General features: G+C 41.5%; 1 protein-coding gene across 1 annotated transcript in view; it reads right to left on the minus strand.

The window, feature by feature from the left end:
• The window catches only part of LOC308640405 (prolow-density lipoprotein receptor-related protein 1-like), a gene marked incomplete at its 5' end in the record, with an annotated part of 46213 nt that overhangs the window by 16403 nt on the left and 10095 nt on the right, over positions 1 to 19715 (minus strand). Inside the window, 11 exons of the mRNA XM_081312331.1 lie at positions 1444 to 1659; positions 2158 to 2349; positions 4896 to 5108; positions 6073 to 6384; positions 11859 to 12083; positions 13552 to 13677; positions 14402 to 14627; positions 15980 to 16148; positions 16613 to 16781; positions 18025 to 18228; positions 18753 to 18878. Of these exons, the coding sequence (XP_081168457.1) occupies positions 1444 to 1659; positions 2158 to 2349; positions 4896 to 5108; positions 6073 to 6384; positions 11859 to 12083; positions 13552 to 13677; positions 14402 to 14627; positions 15980 to 16148; positions 16613 to 16781; positions 18025 to 18228; positions 18753 to 18878 (2178 nt within the window). The remainder of the gene's footprint in view (positions 1 to 1443; positions 1660 to 2157; positions 2350 to 4895; positions 5109 to 6072; positions 6385 to 11858; positions 12084 to 13551; positions 13678 to 14401; positions 14628 to 15979; positions 16149 to 16612; positions 16782 to 18024; positions 18229 to 18752; positions 18879 to 19715) is intronic.

A 19715-nucleotide genomic window follows, 5' to 3' on the forward strand; every position in this document is an offset into this window, starting at 1 on the left:
AAGTAAATCATACCTTGAGTATGATTTACCTTCCTTCCTGTATCTCTTACCTCCTGATATTGTCATGGATCCAAATGCAGTCATAGCCTCTGGCTATGCAGTCTCCTCCACATTCAAATCTATCATGGTACCTGTTATGGCTGGGATCTGGAACTTCGTCTGAAAAGTTCACGTATTGGAAGCATAGCAAGGTGCAGAGATGGAGCTTTCAGAAATAATTAGGTCTCTGACCTCTTCAGTGGATTAATCCATTTGTAGATAATTCACTGACAGCTGAATGGACTACTGGGTGATGACTAAAGGTGGGTGGGATGTGGTTAGAGGTGTGACCTGGCCCCTTCCTCTTTCTCTCTCTGCCTCCTGACTGCCACAAGCTGAGCAGCTCTTCTCCACCACATCCTTCTACCATGATGTTGGCAGAAGCCTTACCTCATGCTCAGAGCCATGGAGGCAGCCATGTACTGAGATCTCTGAAATCATGAGCCCCAAATAAACATTTCTTCTCTAAGTTGTTCTTTGTCCAGTAGCTTGGTCACAAGGACAGAAGGCTGACTAACGTAGTAACTTGCCCAGCTTCCCTCCTCCCACTTAGATTCTCCCAATTTTCTCTGCTACACTGATCCCACAAGGTGGAAGCTGAGACGAAAATTTAAATCTTCAAGGAGGTAGAGTCTAACTCAACATAAAGGAACTTTGGAGCATTGATGGATTTCCCACTATATGGTCTTGTAATAGAGGGGAGCATTGGGGCTGATCTCCAAATCCCTCTCCCTCAAGACCTTTTATCTCAGTCTGTTACATCTGTAGAAAAGAGAGTCAATGATCCTCATTTTTGGATTCAGTGTTTACACATTCAACTACGTCCTTTCTTTGTAACCTCAGGTCAGTACTTCCGTACTCTCATGTCATCTGCAGACACATGCATAGTGGCAAGAAATTTGAGTCACTCAATGTGCAAGTTCCCAGCAGAGGTCAAACAGACGCACTGGGGCATTCTCATGTTGGCTCTTAAATTATAAGTGTACTTTTTGCAATCTATTTAGTCTCATTTTGGTGATTTTTCTACTGAATGGCCTCCTAGCACAGGACTGAAATGCTGTCTAATGTTCCTGAGCACAAGACAGCTGTGACGTGCCTTAAGGAGAAATACCTGTATTAGGTAAGCTGCGTTAAGGGCTGAATGGCAGTGTTGTGAGCTCAATGCTGATGAATCAACAATAGATATCATGACACCTTTCAACAGAAATACATATGCAACGAGGCTAAGTATCAGTCAGTTGATAAAAACACTGTGACCAGAGGCTCCATAGGTACCCAACCTGGCATTACTTCCAGGAGTGAGGATGGTTCCATATCTGCTCATTTAGAACCTACCTACTATAAAAAAGCAGCAGCAACTGCAATACTATTTAAAATACTTTCAGGAAGCCCCTTGAAACCTACCACATCCTTGTTCATCTCTCTTGTCAGAACAGTCTGGGTTCCCATCACATAGCCAGCTCTTAGGGATACAGCGAGTCTTGTTGTCACACCGCAGAGAACACTCTTCGACAGGCTTCCAGCAGCTGAGCTCATCAGACCCATCCAAGCAGTGCTGAGCCCCATCGCAGTGGTATTTCTCCTCTATGCACCTTCTTCCATCCAGACACTGGAAGACTCCTTAAATGGAAAATGCCAGAGCTAGCACGGTCAGACAGAAGGTCCAAACTGAGACGAACTCACTCTCATTCTGGAATCTGAGGTGTAAACAGACTGCATCTTGTTTAATCTGAGTTCTAATATCGAATTGATTCATAACGTGCTCAGGTCAACTAAACCAGGGAGCTAAGCTAGGTCATTAAATAAAGCCTCATGTTTGGTTACTCTGATGACTTGTAAGACCACCTCTGGTAAAAAGTGGGCCATTTAGGTCAGATTGGAACAACTAGCAAATTTGAAGCAGCAAGGAAGTAATAGTCTAGTACGTGGCTTAAATGTGGTAAGATGGGCACTCACAGAATCAGAATCCTGACAGGCTGTGGCTTTCATCTATGCAAATCTGCCTAGGGAAAGTCAGCAGGACTCCGATCAAGTCAACACTCTGACAACTCATGGCACTTTCAAAGCCAACTCAGAGTACCTGGCACAAAACACTGAGGACAGGAGAGGGTGACAGACCTGGTTTGTGGCAGAGCTGGGAACAGTTCTCTTCATCGGAGCCATCCTGACAGTCACGCTGGCCGTCACAGAGGGACTCCGGAGAAATGCATTCCTTCCCATCCCGACAGAGGACAGAGGACCGGGTGCAAAGTAGAGGTGGTGGAGGAGGAAGAGTAGGAGGGACCATTGTGGCTCCTTCAATCTCAGGATCTAGAGCAAATCACTGCTTCAGCAAGTCAGGCTGGTATGGCTCAGCACTGGGGGCCTGCTCCTATTGTCCCCCTCTTCCAGAAAGACATGTCATGGCTGAGTACCAACATTTTTCTACTTCATAAGAATAAAAAGTGAAACTGCCTCCATCTTACATCCTTAGATTAAGAGTGGGACATTAGATCATTATCTACTGGCTTTGAATTTGGGCAAATTGTTTTCTTCTTGCCGCTCTAAAAACTTTAACCTTAATTTTTTTCACTATCTGCTACTCTATTCCAGTCTGAGGAATAAAAAGTACAGTTATGTGTAGTATGATTGACATTTCAGTCAACAACAGTCTCACTTATGACAATAATCTCATAAGATTAAAATGAAGCTGAAAAATTCCTAGTATTCCGTGATGTCACTAACATCATATAAAGTTGAGGCTGTTCTCATGTCAAGCACAATGAATTACTCATGTGTTACAATACCGGTGTTAAAAATTACAATACCGGTGTTAAAAAAAAAAAAGACTATGCTGCCAGTCATATAAAAGTCTAGCACAGCTGGGCACTGGGTACATGCCTATAATCCCAGTGGCTCTGAAGGCTGAGGCAGGAGGATGGCAAGTTCAAAGCCAGCCTCAGCAATTAGTGAGACCCTAAGCAACTCAGTGACACCCTGTCTCTAAATAAAAAAGGACTGTGGATGTGGGCTCATTGGTTAAGTGCCTTGGGTTAAAAAAAAAAACAAAGTCTAGCACATACAAATATGTACAGTAGGTGTATATGGTCTACTCCATCTGGGCTTGTGGGCTTGCGTAGGTACATTATATGATGTTGATATAGTGACGACATCACTAACATTACACATTCTCAGAAGATACCCCTATCATTAAGTGAGGCATAACTGTCCTTATGCTTTCCTGCTATAGCATCCTGTGGTCTTGAATAAGGGCCAGCATAGAATGGGTCCTCATTTGCTGAAAAGCATTAATTACAGTCCTAAAAGTTATCATTAGTGCTCTTCAGCAACCATTGTAGCAACTGAACAGATTTGTTAGAATAATCAAGATTGGATTTGTTACAGAAAATCAATTTTACTGGCATACTTCACCACCTAAAAAAATCTGTCCCTATGCCTAATGCTTCTAACTCTTAAGATCAGGCGTAACCAACCAGTGAGTCAAAAAGTACGGCAGTTCGGTGGCTGGGGTGGTGGCTTAATGATAGAGCACTTGCCTAGCATGTGTGAGGCACTGGGTTCAATTCTGAGCACCACATATAAATAAATGTATAAAATAAAGGTCCATCGACATCTTAAAAAAAAAAAGTAAGGCAGTTTGGACAGAGGAGGGGAATGGGAGGACAGAATGAGATGGGGTATACAGAAGGAATGCCTCTGTCCTTTGTGTTTCCACTTCAAGACATCCAACTACATCTGCTAACAATGACAACGATGCCTGTGATATGAATTCCCTCTTTTCCTGCCTTGTGATTCAAGATCAGATTTTTTTTTGTGGCGGGGGATGGGGGAGGCTCTGTGGCAACAACATATATGAAAAGAAAAAGAAAGGAAAGCCAGCCTTAAACAGATTCATTCAAATAACCCTGACACAACTTCAATAAAAGCAAGAGCACTGTTTTTCCTGGTACAAGTTAAACATGCTAAATCCAAAAATCTGAAGTCCAAAATGTTTCAAAATCTACAACTCTGTAAGCGCCAACACAATGCCACAAGTCCTCATGTGACAGGCCATAGTCATAATGCAGGAGCAAGCACTAAACATATTGTATAAAATTACCTTCAGGCTATGTGCATAAGATGTATAGAAAACATAAGTGGATTTTGTGTTTAGACTTGGGTACCCTCCCAAAATATTAGGTAGACTCAAACATTATAAAACTCCAAAAAACTCCAAATCTGTCTCAAGTATTTCAGACAAGGAAAACTCAACGTGCATCCACAACCTTAAAGGAGTGTCACAGAGGGTCCCCTTCAAGATACTACTTAGCCAGGCATGGTGGCACACCCCTGTAATCCCAGAAGCTCTGGAAGCTGAGGCAGGAGGATTGCCAGTTTAAAGCCAGCCTCAGCAACTTAGTGAGAGACACTGTGTCAAAATAAAACAATTAAAAAGGGCTGGGGATGTGACTCAGTGATTAAGGGTGCCTGGGTTCAGTTCCATGAGGGGGAAAAATGGTTTCTTTGATTAATCAGTTTGGGAAACTGGTTTACAGCAAATTAAATGGATTTTTTTAAACTGCCAAAAAGGCTTGACTATGCTGATGTGCAAGATGATTTCCAAAATGGACGATGGCCTGCACCCTTCTTTGAATATGGCTAAGAGACTTATGTCATTAAGGAACTTGAAGAAATGGGGTGGATTCTTGTGTTTCCAACACAGAGAGCCCTTAGGGAGACAGCCTGCTGAACTGTGGCTGGAGACAACTGCCCGTGCAAACGTACAGGCACCCAGGATCGGATCCTAGAAAAGCACAACAATGAGAAGGGTCCAGTGAAGCGGAATCAAAGAATAACCAAACCAAAGAAGGACTCACCTGGCACTTCCTGGTTCTCTGCCAAGATGATCATTTTCTTTACGTATGATTCTTTCAGCACTGAGAAGGGCTCCAGCGTCTTCCTGTTCCACAGCACAAGAGCTGCCTGGTCCACCGTCACCAGGTAGGGCTTATGGGCCGCAATGAGCCCATCACTCCAGGACTTGTTCAAAGAGTACGTTCTATTTTTTAGGAGACTCAGACTTTGCAACCCTAAGGAAGAGCCAAGGTCTTAGAAGCAGATGATGAACAAGTGACCTGCCACCACAGAATGCTTGGGTGGGGTGTACAAGTGCTGTCAGATTGAGGTTCAAAAACCCCAAATATAAAGAAGCACATACTCTTCCTATCACATTTTCTAGATTTTAATTTTATATGTAAAGATAGCCTAATGAGGTGCTTTAAGCTCCCAGAAAGCGAGGGGCTTTGTCCTGCCATGAGGGAACGTCAGATGTGACTTTGCTGCTTCCATGTATACTAAAAACTCCTGGCCATCAGCATGTAGCTGACCTCACGGACAGACTCCGGGGGAAGAAAATGAGCAAACTCAGCTACAGAGATATAACCTGTACTTGTTTCCAAGTGACAGCTGCAACCCTTGGCCCTCATTGGCAATAGGAATTTGGTTTCATTACTTCTACTTAATGAAGTAGAAGTGAATCCTGGACACGACAAACAGCTATTCAAAGTATATTTTAAAAGTTATTAAGTATGTCATTTCTGAGGTTTTCCATATTCTAAATCCCCAAGCTACACTTTTAGAACAAAGGCAAATTTGAGGTGACTATCCATGCTTTAACTGTCAAACTTCTAGTCAAATCCTATGTCTACCTAGTTCTTGAAATAACTGGGATGGCTAGGAGAGAGGACTTCAAGTGTTCTCCCCACAAAGAAACAATAAATGTTCCAGGTGACAGATGCACCCTGATTTGATCACTGCATATTGTACACATGTGTCAGAACGTCACACTGCACTCCATAAATATGTCTACAATTATTGTGTGTCAATTAAAAACAAAAAAGAATTTCCCCAGCACAGACAAAAACAAATTTTAATTAAAAAAAATTGAAAACAAATGTGAAAGAATGACTAGAGGCATTATACTAAAGATAGGACTGTCTAGAGCTCACTGTCCCCTGGTTCTTCCTCACATGCATTGGCAGTACAAGGGCTTACCTGACCCTTTGGTAGTCCAGAGAATGCTAGCAGAGCCCAGGTCTAAGGCCATCTGGGTGTCTGCTGTCCAGGTGCCTCTCCAGACCTCCTGTCTGATTTTGCCATCCAGGGTTAGACTCTGCAAGTGTTTCCCGCTTTCCACCCAATAGAGCACCCTCCTGGGCCAGTCAAGAAGCAGCTGCAGTATGATGCTGCTGGTGCTGTAGAGGGTATGTGTGTCGGCTCCAGGAATGCTGGTCTTCTGGATAGCACCTCTGTCGCAAGGCAGCCAGAACAGGTGCCCTGTTGATATGTCCACATTTGCTGAGCAGACTGCAGGAGGAATAGGAACTCTATTATACAGGGCTTTCAACCCTTTCATGTGCTGACTCAAACTCTGGGTCAAGGAAAGAAAGGAGACAAGAGTTGGGGATGTGAGGGTCCCTCACAGACTGACAGCGCTCATTTCCATGATGAGCCTTATCACACATGCTCTGGTTCCAGCACCTTGTCACATGAGTTCCTTTGATCCCTGTAGCCACCTAGCAAGGGAGGCATTCATTATACTTTTGTAGGTTTGATGTCCAAGCGGCAAAGCCTACATTTAAATGCAGGTCTGCGACTTGAGATGCACATTCTTTCCTCCTCAGAGGTTAATATGAAAATCAGTCCACTGCATGCCAAGTCCACAGAACTGAAACTTCTAGAGGAAAGCAGAGATTGTGATACCCCTACAGTGGTATGGAAGGTCACTGATGGAGTGCATGGATAATGAGGAAATTTACAACTAGAAGGCACAGTTATGCTAGGGACCAAGTCTACAAAAGCCACAAAATGTCTGCTTTTAGATGTGAAGAGCTGAGTTAGGCACTAGCCTGCAAAGCACTCTCACTACTCCTACCCACACCCACCATAGTGTTATCCAACCGGGTCTCAGCTAGGTATTTAGCTATGCCAGGATGCCATCTAGCATACAGTGTGAGAGCAATATCAGGCTAGCAAGTCAGATCGCTTCATTCAAAACCCTGTTCCATTTTGGTGGTGTGCACCTGTAATCCCAATGATTCAGGAGGCTGAGACAGGAGGATTCCCAAATTTAAAGCCAGCCTCAATAAGTTAGTGAGGCCCTATCTTAAAATAAAAACATAAATAAAAGTACTACTAAGCTCAATGGCAAAGCCTTCCTGGGTTCAATCCCTAGGACGAAAACCAAAAACACACTGTTCTTTCACATGATGTCAGTTAACTTCTATGCCTTGGTTTCCTTAAATGTGTAATAGGGTGTTTTTGGTAGGGGTGTTATGATAATTAGGGTTAAAACAAATCAAATCGAAAGGTTAGGATAGTGTCTGTCATTTTACAGAAGGTAACAAAGCTGATTTGCACAAGCTTACAATAGCCAATTATTAAATTTTTAAAAATCCTTTAAGCTGATTATTCAATATTAACAATTAAATGAATTATACTGATTTATTGAAAGCAACAACTACCCATTACTTTCTGTTATCCTACAGTTCACTATTATAAGCTGAGTATCCAAATTTTATCCAAAATGCTTAGGACCAAATGTTTTGGATTTTGGAATATTTTCTTACAATGATGAGGTACTTTGGGGATGGGACCCTAGTCTCCAAACACAGAATTCATTGATGTTTCATGTACGCCTTACACATGTAGCCTAAAAGGTAATTCTTATACAGTATTTTTGGTGCATCTGAACTTTGATGACAACTCACCACAAATGCCAGGCATAATAAAATCAAGAATCAACCAATGGGATGATATCAAACTAAAAACTTCACAGCAAAGCAAACAAGAATATGAAGAGAGAGACTACAGAACAGGAGAAAATCTTTGCCACCTGCACCTCAGAGCATTAATCTCTAGGATATATAAAGGACTCAAAAAAGAACACCAAACAAACAGATAACCCAATCAATAAACAGGCAAAGGAAATGAACAGCCACTTCACAGAAGAAGAAATACGACCGGTCAACAAAAATGCAAATTAAAACTACACTGAGATTTCATCTCACTCCAATCATAATGGCAGCTATCAAGAATACAAGTAACAATAAATGTTGGTGAGGATGTGGGGGGAAAGGTATACTCATACACTGACAGTGGGGCTGCAAATTGGTGCAACTATGCTGGAAAGCAGTATGGAGGTTCCTCAGAAAACTTGAAATGGAACCATCATTTTGACCCAGCTATCCCACTCCTCAGTTTAACCCAAAGGACTTAAAATCAGCATAATACAGTGACACAGTCACATCAATGTTTATAGCAGCTAATTCAGGATGACTAAGCTATGGAACCAACCTAGCTGCCCTTCAACAGGTGAATGGATAAAGAAAATGTATACATATACACTAGGGAACATTACTTAACCAGAAAGAAGAATGAAATTGTGGCACTTGCCAGTGAATGGAAAGGAACTAAAGACTGTCATGCTAAGTGAAATAAGCCAGTCCCCAAAAACCAAAGGCCAAATGTTCTAGTAGGTGGATGTTAACACACAATAAGGGGTGGGGAGGGAAGAATAAAAGATCATTGGATTAGACAAAGGGGAATGAAGGGAAAGAAGAAAGGATGGGAACAGGAAAAACATAATGAATCAGAAATAACTTTCCTATGTTCATATATGAATACACAACCAGTGAAACTCCACATCATGCACAACCACAAGAATGAGATCCTAATTAGAATAAATTATGTATGTATAATATGTCAAAATACCTTCTACTGTCATGTATATTTAAAAAGAATAAATTAAAAATTTTTTTTCAACTGACAGACCAGCTATGGAAGTTTCCATTTATTCCATTTTGTGAGAACTCAACAACTTTCACATTTTATCACATTCTGGATTTTAGATCTTTGTATTGGGGCCACTCAACTTGTATCTATTCTCTTGTATGTTTATGTCAATTGTACCCATATGGTGGAGATACTAAATAAAGGTTTGCTCATACATCTCTTCCCAACTCCACATTTAATAATGTGTCACATTGTAGCTTGAAATCTGCCATCGTGGGAGTATTTACATGGTGAAAATTGTAAATACTACAAACCAGGGCTTGACTGTTTTCCATTCCCTGGTCTACAAAACAAAATTTAAAAATTTTAAAAAATAAAAACAATTGCCCTTGGGCCAAGTCGGCCTCCTTGGTTGGTTTTGTAGATACAAGTTTTAGTGGAATGTTGCTGATCATTCACACTCTGTCTATGACTACTTCAGTGCTATAACAAGAGAGAGCCCATTAAACCTAAAATATGTACAATCTGGCCTTCTTACACAAAACATTTGCCAGTTCTAGTCTAAATCTAAGAAAGTAATAAAATGTAAATGATTATAAGATTCATCTTGCATGTGTCATATCTATAGCCATTATACTTTAAATAACCCCCAAAGTTAAGGAAACATTTTTTCTAGTATTTTAAATTTATTATTCAATTCAGCAAAGAAGTCATTTATGTCACCGGATGAACTGATTCCAAGTCTTTATCACTTCACTATGGAAACAGAAGCATCAAACTCCGTTCAAGTTGAAACTACACTCCTTCAAAAATATCATTGACTAATCAGATAGTAGCAAGCATTTATTCAAAGATTATTAAAACTTAGTTGAATTGTAACTAACAGAATTGCTTTTGATCCAAGACTTTACCGTAAAAAAAGCATTCTGTGAAAATCAGTCAAAATAACCACGAAAAAAGTTTACAACAAAGAAATCGTGTGTTTTTTTAACATTTGTAGGTTGATATCCTTTACATCAGTACATTTTATTTTAAACATATGTAAGTATATATGTGCACTTGTCCTTGAAGAGCTGGGGGTTATCATTTTCAGCACACCCCTGGGTATCACAGGAAGAACTCCAATGTTAACCACCAGAGAAGAAGACCAACAGGCGAGGAATGAGGGTGGGCTACGGGGCAGAAGAGGGAAGCCAGAATGCAAAGGGCCAATGGGCTATAGGTCATTCCTAGTACTGGGCCTTAGTGGGGGAGCATTTCTTGACTATTCCTCACATTGTCATAAGGAGGAACTTACACATCTGAGTTCTCCCCATAACCACCAAGTTACTCTGCCTGCAAAAGGAGAAATGACTTAAGGTTGACAAATCAGTAAGAACAGACTGGCCATCCTAGATGTAGATGCTGTCTTCCCTTTGTTGGGTTATATTGTATCCAGAGAATATTGACTTCTCTTCTGGAATTATAGACTCAAACTTGGCCCTCTGTAGATTCTGTTGAGAGCCCAATTATCAGGGTCAGTGAATTTCTTTTGAGCCATGCTACACTACTTCGTGTATGTGTGAGTGTGTGAGTGTGTGTGTGTGTGTGTGTGTGTGTGTGTGTGTTGCTGGGAATTGAACCCAGCACACTGTGAATGGTAGGCAAGTGATCTGTCACTAAGCTTTATTCCCTGGCTCCTATAGACAGGTACTGTATTTCTAAAACAGAATCTTTGAGCTTTTTTTTTTTTTTTTTTTTTTTACCAAGGATCAAACCTAAGGGAGCTTCAGCCCCTGAGCCACATCCCCAGGCCCCCAGCCATTTTTTATTTTTAAATTTTGAGACAGGGTCTTATTAATATAATTTGGATCTTGAATGTCACCCAAAGACCCATTTATTAAAGGCTTGGTCTTGAGTTTGTGGTGCTATTGAGAGTTGGTGGAACCTTTAAGAGGTGGGGCCTAGTGAGAGGACTTTAGGTCAGTCAGGGTGTGTCTGGATGTGAATCATGGATCCCCAGCCTCTTTCTTTTGCTCTCTTTTGTTGCTTGGTCACAAGTAGAACAGTTTTTCTCCACCATGCACTCCCTACCATTGCCATCCATCATCCCCACCAGAGGCCTAAAAGCAATGAATCTGCCTGAATGGGACTTCTAAATCCATGATCCAAAAGAAATCCTTCCTCTTTTCTTTATTTAATTTTTTTTTCTTTGTAAGTTGATTATCTCAGGTGTTGTTTACAGTAACAAAAGATTATTACAGACACAAGGACTCAGCACTTGACATTAGAAACCCCTCAAACGAAATTGTTACTCTCTTGTAAACCCTGAACATCACTGGGGAGCTGCTGCCAGTAATTGTGGTCACCCAACAGTGCTTTCTGATAAGGTATACTGCCCCAAAGGATGACTCTGAGATATGTATTTCAATACAGCACCTCTTGCATTAAAGCCTGTCCTTAGCACTTGGCAGAGACCCAAGGGACAGATATTCTGAAATCTAGTTCTAATCACAGAACTCAAGTCTCAGTTCTCCCTTATAAAGTAGATGTTTACATGGAACTTGGGGATGGGGTGTGGCATTTAGGAGTGTGGGAGGGGGAAGAAAGTATATATACCATATTAAGAAAATATCTTGCTAGTTCACTCTGAGATCTGCATTGCAAATTACTTCTAAATTAGTATAAGAAAAATTTGCAATGCAAAAATTGAAGAATGAAAGGTCCATTTCTATCCTCCCCTGATTTAAGGCCAGAAATGTAAAAATTTAAAAACCTTATTACTACAGCTCTAGGATTCCCTGAGTCATAGTAGCTTTCTGACAATCTGCACATAGCTCCTAAGAGCAAGAATAAATCAGATATAGTTAACACTTCAATAAATAAAGAGTTGGTCTTCACCTTCTGGTGCTATTGAGAGGTGATAAAACTTTCAAGAAGTGGAGATTTTCCACTGGCATGAAGATTTATTTAAATCAGTACTTGATAAGATTTTTTTTTTGGTCCTAGTTATTTGAGAAGCAAAAAATAAAAGCAGAGAGGAAAACAAGATGCCCTCCCCAACTTACCAGTACGCTGTGTCCAGATCTCTAGCTTTTGTCCAGAATACCCAGTTGAGTAGACTAGATGTCCCTGAGCATTCGTCCAATAGATGAGGTTCCTTTTCCAGTCAATATCCAATAAATAGATGTTCCCAGAATGTTCTTCAACTAGAGTTCTCTCTATGGCAGATCCCATAGAGCCAACTTTCAACAAGTACAGACGTTTGCCAGAAGAAAACACAAGTTTTAACTCTATGAAAGAAAAAGAGATTTGCTATTTGACCATTTGTCAGGTGAGCCCAGGGTCTCTTCTGCAGCAGTGCCCCCAACTCAAGCTTAGGTACCGATGTCTGCTTCTGAAGCACATATCCAACATGTGTACCGTAGCTTCTACAGAAGAAGGTCATTTGGGCAAATGGCAGTGTTGCTCAGTGTGCCCAAGACACTGGGTCTTCTGTGGGAAAACTTGGGAAAATTGTGAGAATGTGGGCAGGAGTACTGCTCTGCTTCATTTAATGATCTCTCACTACTAAAGGATTTTAAACACTGTGTTACTCAGGTAATTGAGTATAACAGTATATAATGTATAAGGCTTCAAATGAAATTCAGGCTGATGAGTTTGCCACTACAGCTTATTACACATGATGTCTTTCAGAGCTGTCCCTGTAACAGCATTTTTTAAACTTAGTTAGAATAAATAAATAAAATAAAACTTATGTAATTTATCCTTAAAACCTCAATATTCTTTAGGAAAAAAAACAGAGTAAATTGGATAGAGAAGTTCAATGGATTTTATGTCACCTTTAATATTTTGAAGAGGAAACAGCAACCTGGAGAACTTATGTTGACAATGTTTAAGTAAAACAATAATGCGGTAGAGACTACTTATAAATATGAGTCAGAAATGGAATTGTCATAAGATTATCAAGGATTTCTTAGATCACCTCTTTTGCAAGTTTTCATGTAAAGCTTGATTTAAAGCTTATCAAATCTAATTGTCCAACAACAGATGGAAAAATAAATGAAATATGGTATGTACACACACTGGAACATCATCCAACTTTTAGAAAGAATGTACACTTGCTACACTGTGAATGAAACACTTATAGTAACTAGTGAAAGATGGCAGACCCAAAAGATAAATATACCGTAATTTCACTTAATGTGATACCTAAAATAGGCAAATTCATACAGACAGAAAACAGAATGGTAGTTGAAAGGAACTGTTATGGAGAGGAGAATGGGGACATCTAGTGGGTTAAGGGTTTTCAGTTCAGGAAGATGAAGTAGTTCTGGAGGTGGACGGTGGTGATGGTTGTACTTCATGCCACTTAGAAATGGCTAAAATGCTAAGTTCTCTATTCTGGATATTTTTTAGCACAATCGAAAGGAAAAAAAAAATGAATCAAGTTGTTTTGATAACAAAGTAGTCATCAAAGAAGGTTATCAAGGACAAAAGCAACTGATAAATCAGTACTTGATAAGATTTTTTTTTTGGTCCTAGTTATTTGAGAAGCAAAAAATAAAAGCAGAGAGGAAAACAAGATGCCCTCCCCAACTTACCAGTATGCTGTGTCCAGATCTCTAGCTTTTGTCCAGAATACCCAGTTGAGTATTGGAAGAAATACTCAATTCCATTGAGAAATGGAAGCTACCTTATTTCCAGGCTACCATGGAGGATGCCTCCTTAAGCTGAGCCCATGTTACCCAATGTACTTACCACTGCATGTGCCAGAAGGTGAAAGAAACATTCCTTCAGGACAAACACACTTATAGCCCTTGGGGTGGACAGGAGACAGAAGGCATAAGTGGCTGCAGGCACCTGGAGCACAAGCTGGGTGTCTGCCTGCTGTAAAACAGGAACCTGAGAGATGGTTTCAGATGTCCTCATCCACACTAGATCAAAACTTAATAAGGAAGAAGAGTTAAGCCACTTTTGTCTTAAGAGGAACTCAGATATACTAGTTACCTTAGAATTGGGTGTGCTGACCTTTGAACTCCACTGATCTCTTGATGGTCTTTCAGATAGTGACAGTCACTTATCTATCTGAGGCTGGGACCTGAGGCTTCCGCCAGCAGCATCTCCTCCCTTGGAGTCAAGGCAACATGTCTGTCTGCCTTGCTTACTGCCAGACTCCCTGAGTGGCCTAGGCTCTACTTTGGCTAGCTTCTCAGATCCATTTAAGAAGCATTCTCTCAGTTGACTTTTCCTATTATCAGGTTATCAGGATTTATACAATTTTCTGTTTTATTCAAAGACCTGTGAGTAAGCCATCCCAGCCCTCTGTGAACAACTTATTATCCTTTTTTTCTACATTTCATGTCTTTAAAAATCTAGCTAATGCTTTGGACAGGCACAGGACACATACTTGGACTGACTTCCCCAATAGATAACTGGTGTTTGGTTCATCTTCCTTAGAAGTCCTATGTAAGGAAGTCTGGAAGGACACCCAGAACATTTCCCTGCCTCCAAATACTGAGTTCCAACAACCACCATCTAGCACTATTAGGTGGTTTCACTCTTATGTATTCTGATTCCTCAGCATTTCTACAGCAAGCCATTTACTTACCCTTAGGCTGCTGGGACTTGTGGAGGACCAAGAAAGCAGATACGGAGGCATCCAGTAACACCTCTCTCTCCTTTGGGCTGCGGGGTGAGGTATGAAACAGCCGTGTCTTATTTGCCCAGAAGAAAGAGTTCTCAAAGACAGCTAGTCCTACTAGGTTTTCATCTTCCAGGAAGATCTCAGGAAAGGTGTACCTCCCGCTTCCGTCCACTTTCACTGTCTCTATGGACTAGAGGAAGCATTAGAATCTCATGAGAACATGGTAGCATTACCAGTGCTGACAATGTTAGTGTCACCAGTTTTTTGGACACTGATTAAACATGCCTAGGTAACATCAGCTTGACAGAGAAGAGATCGTTGAAGGATTCATGGAGAATAATGCCAGTCAGCAGACTGGATTGCTTCTTGTACAAACTGGGGCCACAGTAACAAACAGTTGGGCCTCCAGTGAAATTTTTAACCCAGTTTCCAGAGAACTTCCAGTTCCCCAGGGGCGTTGGAGAGGGGGTTCCACTTTGCCCCAAGCCAGAGCTTATTGTCCAAACTGACACTGTACCAAACTCTTTCAACTCTACTGTGTGCTGCCTGCTGAGTAGGAATCCTCTCTCTTTTCAGCGAGGGCCATGTATGGGAAGCCATCCGTGAAATACATGAGGACCTTCTCTTGGCGTGGTAGCCAGGGACAGATAGGCCTGGCATTGGGAACTTTCCGTGGCTCTTTCATGGCAATAGGTTGCCCAATGCACATGACCTTCCCTCCGCTCTGCTGGGAAGGTTTCTAATCGTAACTCCAGGATGGGTGTAACCCATTGGGAGCTGAACAGCCCACCTTTACCCTTTTTTGGAGAAGAACCTTCCATGGAAGGCCTTTGATGTCTCCCGATATAAATAAAGCAGGCGCAGGCTGCATTTTGCCGGAACCTCGATCTGTCTAATTGGCTTGCCCATCCTGCCCCTGCTTTTGAAACTACTTTCTGTGTTCTGTGGGGGGGGGTGGTTAGCCATTCTATTTTTTCCTAGCTTTTATTTCTCAGCCAGCCCATTCCAGTGAGGGGAACCCCATTTCCACCACCTGTGTGGGACGTGGGCAGGGGCCATGGGAGCACAAAGAGGCACCATAATTAACCAAAATCACAGGTAGGAAATAATAGGACTAAAAACTTGACTGGTCTTTTAGTTTGGCATTTCTAAAACTGGGAAACTATGAACTGCAATATAGAAAGTACTAGAAATCTAAGTATGAAACACAAGTAGCTCAGAACTGTATGCTTCCAAGGATGTAGTCAGCAATCCTAAAAAATCCTGTGTGCTGGCTACAACATAGAACAGGACCAGTGCTTCCAGAAAATTCCAATAGCATTTGACTATAGAGTTGAAGAAAATTACCTCTATCCCCCAAGTCATGTTGATATAGTCTTTTCCACCCAAAGGTGCTGTGCATCTGGCTCTTCTCAGTTTTTGTGGCTAGAAGGTACTTCATAGAGTTGATGCAAGACTTAAAGAGAATTTTGTACTTACCTGTGGAGTCAAACCAAGTTCCCATCAAAAGTTTACCTTTCTCTCTGGACCTAAGTGTGGTACCTTTTTGTGTTCACTGATCCAGTAGAGCCTGACAGTCACATGGTCCAGCGTCAGTCCGAAAGGCTCCTCTGTGGTTAGGACAGTGAGCACCTTCCTGTCAGAGCCATCCATGCCTGCAGACTCAACAGCCCTCACGCCTGTCCCACCTAGATTCACCCAGTACAAGTACCTGCGAACAGGGGTGCATGGTGTTAGGGCCCCTTCACTTGCACACATGCGTACTTAACTCTATACAGCCTGGCTCGCATAGCTTTCTTTAATATTTATTTATTTATTTATTTTTAGTTCTCGGCGGACACAACATCTTTGTTGGTATGTGGTGCTGAGGATCGAACCCGGGCCGCATGCATGCCAGGCGAGCGCGCTACAACTTGAGCCACATCCCCAGCCCTCGCATAGCTTTCTTGTACTGGTCTCTCATCATTCTACTGCTGATGATGGTGGAGATTTCTGCCCCAAACTCACTGGACTTTGAAAACTTTGGCTCCATAAAATTCAATTTAGGATTCAAAATTAGGAATTGGGAGGAGCCACTGAAATCCAAGTTGAAAAAGACTGACATGTTCCCTTATTAACTTAAATATCCCAAGTCATCAGTGATTTAGAATATACTTCCAAAGAAACACTACTTACTTCTTTTCAGGAAACACAACCAGCTGCTCTGGCACATGATCCTTTTCCAAAATTTTCACGTAGCCTCTGCCATCACTTAAGCCAGCACAGATGACCCTTGCAAAGCTGCTAGCCCAATACAACTGTCCTGTGGACCAGTCCAAGGAGATGCTATTCACCGCTGTGAGCTCTGGGGACAGAGGAGACAGCTTTATGTTCCTACATTCTACACCCGTCTTACCTTGCAGACACTTGGACACACGTTACTATGTTTTCTGATTTTGAATTATACAGTGAGGCAAATAGATGGCAAGGATCAAGGGCCAGGGATGAGCCAAGGTGCTTCCCACATGCAGGGGTGGCAGGGAAGGAGGAGGACCAGAGCAGAAGCTTAACTAAGAAATCCGAGAGCCTGTAAGTGACCTCAGTTTAGGCAAAAGTTCTTGCACAAGTGTCAGGCAAGTTGTTACAAATGCTACCTCTGAATTGCTCCCAGACCATTTCTGTATCCCTAGCATTACACCAAGCCCTCTTCACATGCATTGTCTAATTTAATTCCCAAACTTACCCAGTGAGGCAAGTAGTAGCACCCTCATCTTATGGAAAGCAATCAAAGGAGTTAAGAACTTGCCCAAGGTGACATACCTAGTGTTGGGGCCCGAGACTAACTGTGGCCTGAGGCAACATTCCAATTCATGTTGCAAGTTACATTCTATGATGCTCCTATGGACTTAAACCACAGCAGCCTTATCTGAAACCAGACTATTATATATTATATGCTTCACAACAGGTGTCTCGCAGGTGGTGGTACAGATGGATACGCATACTTCTTACACTAGGGGGTAGGGCTACAGTTGGGATCTGGGATGTCCCTCAAAGGCCCATGTGTTAAAGGCTTGGTCCCCAGCCTGTGGCACTGTTGGAAGGCAATGGAAACAGGTAAGAGGTGGGCACTAGTGGGAGGTTTAAGTCATGGAGCATAACCTTGAGGGGATAGTGGGATGCTAGTCTTTTCTCATCTCCCTTTACTTCCTGGTACCATGAGGTAAAAGTTTCCCCCACCACCCACGTACTCTCACTATATAATGAGTCACCTCAGATCCAAAAGCAATGGGACCAATTAACCATAGACTGAAATCTCCAAAAGTGGAAACCATAATAAAACTTTCCTCTTTTTAAACTAATTATCTCAGGTATTTTGTTACAATAATGCAAAGTTAACTAACACAAGTAGCTTTAAGAAGTTAAGGCTCTTAATGCCAAAAAGTATACCTGGGGGCTGGAGCTGTAGCTCAGTGGCAGAGAGCTTGCCTCCTTTGTGTGAGGCACTGGGTTCAATCCTTAGCACCATATAAAAAAATAAACAAATAAAATAAAGGCATTCTGTCCATCTACAACTACAAAAAAAATTAGAAAAAAAAATATATATATACCTGGGTAAAGGGGAACAGAGTTTGGTTTCCCAAGGACAAACACATTTAGGACTTCATCTACCCAGAAATATGTGCTTCTCTCAAGGTCATATGCAAGAGAAATGGGCCTTGATTTTACAGGTATCAGAGTCTCATAGTTGCCTGTTCTTCGATCCAGGAAACCAAGCTCTTGATCTCTTGCTATAAGAATTTTAATACCATCATCTGCGAACAAAAGACAATAGAGGTAAAGCTTTTTGCCTCACACATTTCCCTTTAAAGATTTATCCCATCTCTCATGCCCCAAATCTACCTATTCCTAAACTCCGGACTAAGTATTTAGAGATCTACTGGGTGCTCCCTCCCTCCTCTGAACTCTAATACATTGAAACTAACCTTGAGAACTTCACTGCCTTATTGGATTTCAGGTTCAGTTCCTCTTCTCTTCTCCTAGAAGAACTGTCCAAGTCTGGTATATAGTAGTCAAATGTAACTGAGTGTTTTATCTCTAAAGAACTGGGCAAGTCAAGACGATGTGTTGGGTCTGTAGAATACTCCACAGTAGACTGTGGAGTAACCAAGTTAGTTAATACAATTGACACTCAGGTTGGGGAATGAATGTTATAATGGTAGTTCCTTTATGGAAATAATGGAGTCATCTCTAGTACTAGACTCTATGTCACTTTCCTCTGCAATTACTGCTAGGAATAGCACAGGAGCTAGGCTTTGCTTCTGGTATTGAAACTCACCTGTAACTCGACATTCAGTCCCATTGTTGAGTTGGTAACCTTGAATACAGTCACAGGAGTAAGAGCCTGGTGTATTGTGACATAGCTGGCCACAAGGGCTGAACACCATAGAGCATTCATCTATATCTGATGACAGAGGGTCATAAGTTAGAGGCAATCCAGGAACAAGCTCTGCAGTATTTTTGCCCTTTGGAGCCAGTTTCCAGATGCTACCTGGATGGGCATTTTATGGAAATCATTGTTCCAGGCTCTGGAATAGTCCGAGCAGGCCACCAATGAATTCCCACTCACATTAATACAATTTAGGAGAAATTTCAACATTGGGACCGCAGACGTTTGACTACAGAATACTGTTATCCTAGCAATGTTCCTGAGGTACCATTTGAGAATGACAAGTGTTACATCCTAGAGTTCACTGCTAGCACCATGGGAAATGCTTAAGCCTCACAGGTCTAACTGGCGAGATTTAGTTATGGTGCAATAGTATCTCAACGCCTAATGGCTGGGACCCATTAGAGCTGAAGTCACAAAATCAGGAGAGATTCATTTCTTTATTTTGTAAGCAAGAAGGAAAATGGTTCCTTAGCAGAATTGATGGGAAACCATTATTCCTCCAAACCCACAGGGTCCCAAAGTAGAAATGCTTTCCCATCATGCCCAGAAGAATAAGCAACAGTCAGGCTCAGGGGTCCAGCCAAGTCCTATAGTGGGTTGGAAACCCAAGAAGGGTGCTCCAGGGGTCGGGGTTGGGGGCACAAAACCCAGACACTTCTAAGAGCCATGACCAGATGCTGATTTCATATTTCTAATGATGAATCAATACATTAAATTATCTCCTGAATTAGTAAATTGAATTTAATGATTAAATTTTAACATTAATAAATTGAAAATCTAATAGATTGATAACAATCATGAATGAATCGCTAATACAAAAGCCTTTGTACTCTCTAAAAAATACTATTT

Source organism: Spermophilus citellus, assembly GCF_964194105.1.
Source record: "Spermophilus citellus genome assembly, contig: SCAFFOLD_161, whole genome shotgun sequence".
NCBI lineage: Eukaryota > Metazoa > Chordata > Mammalia > Rodentia > Sciuridae > Spermophilus > Spermophilus citellus.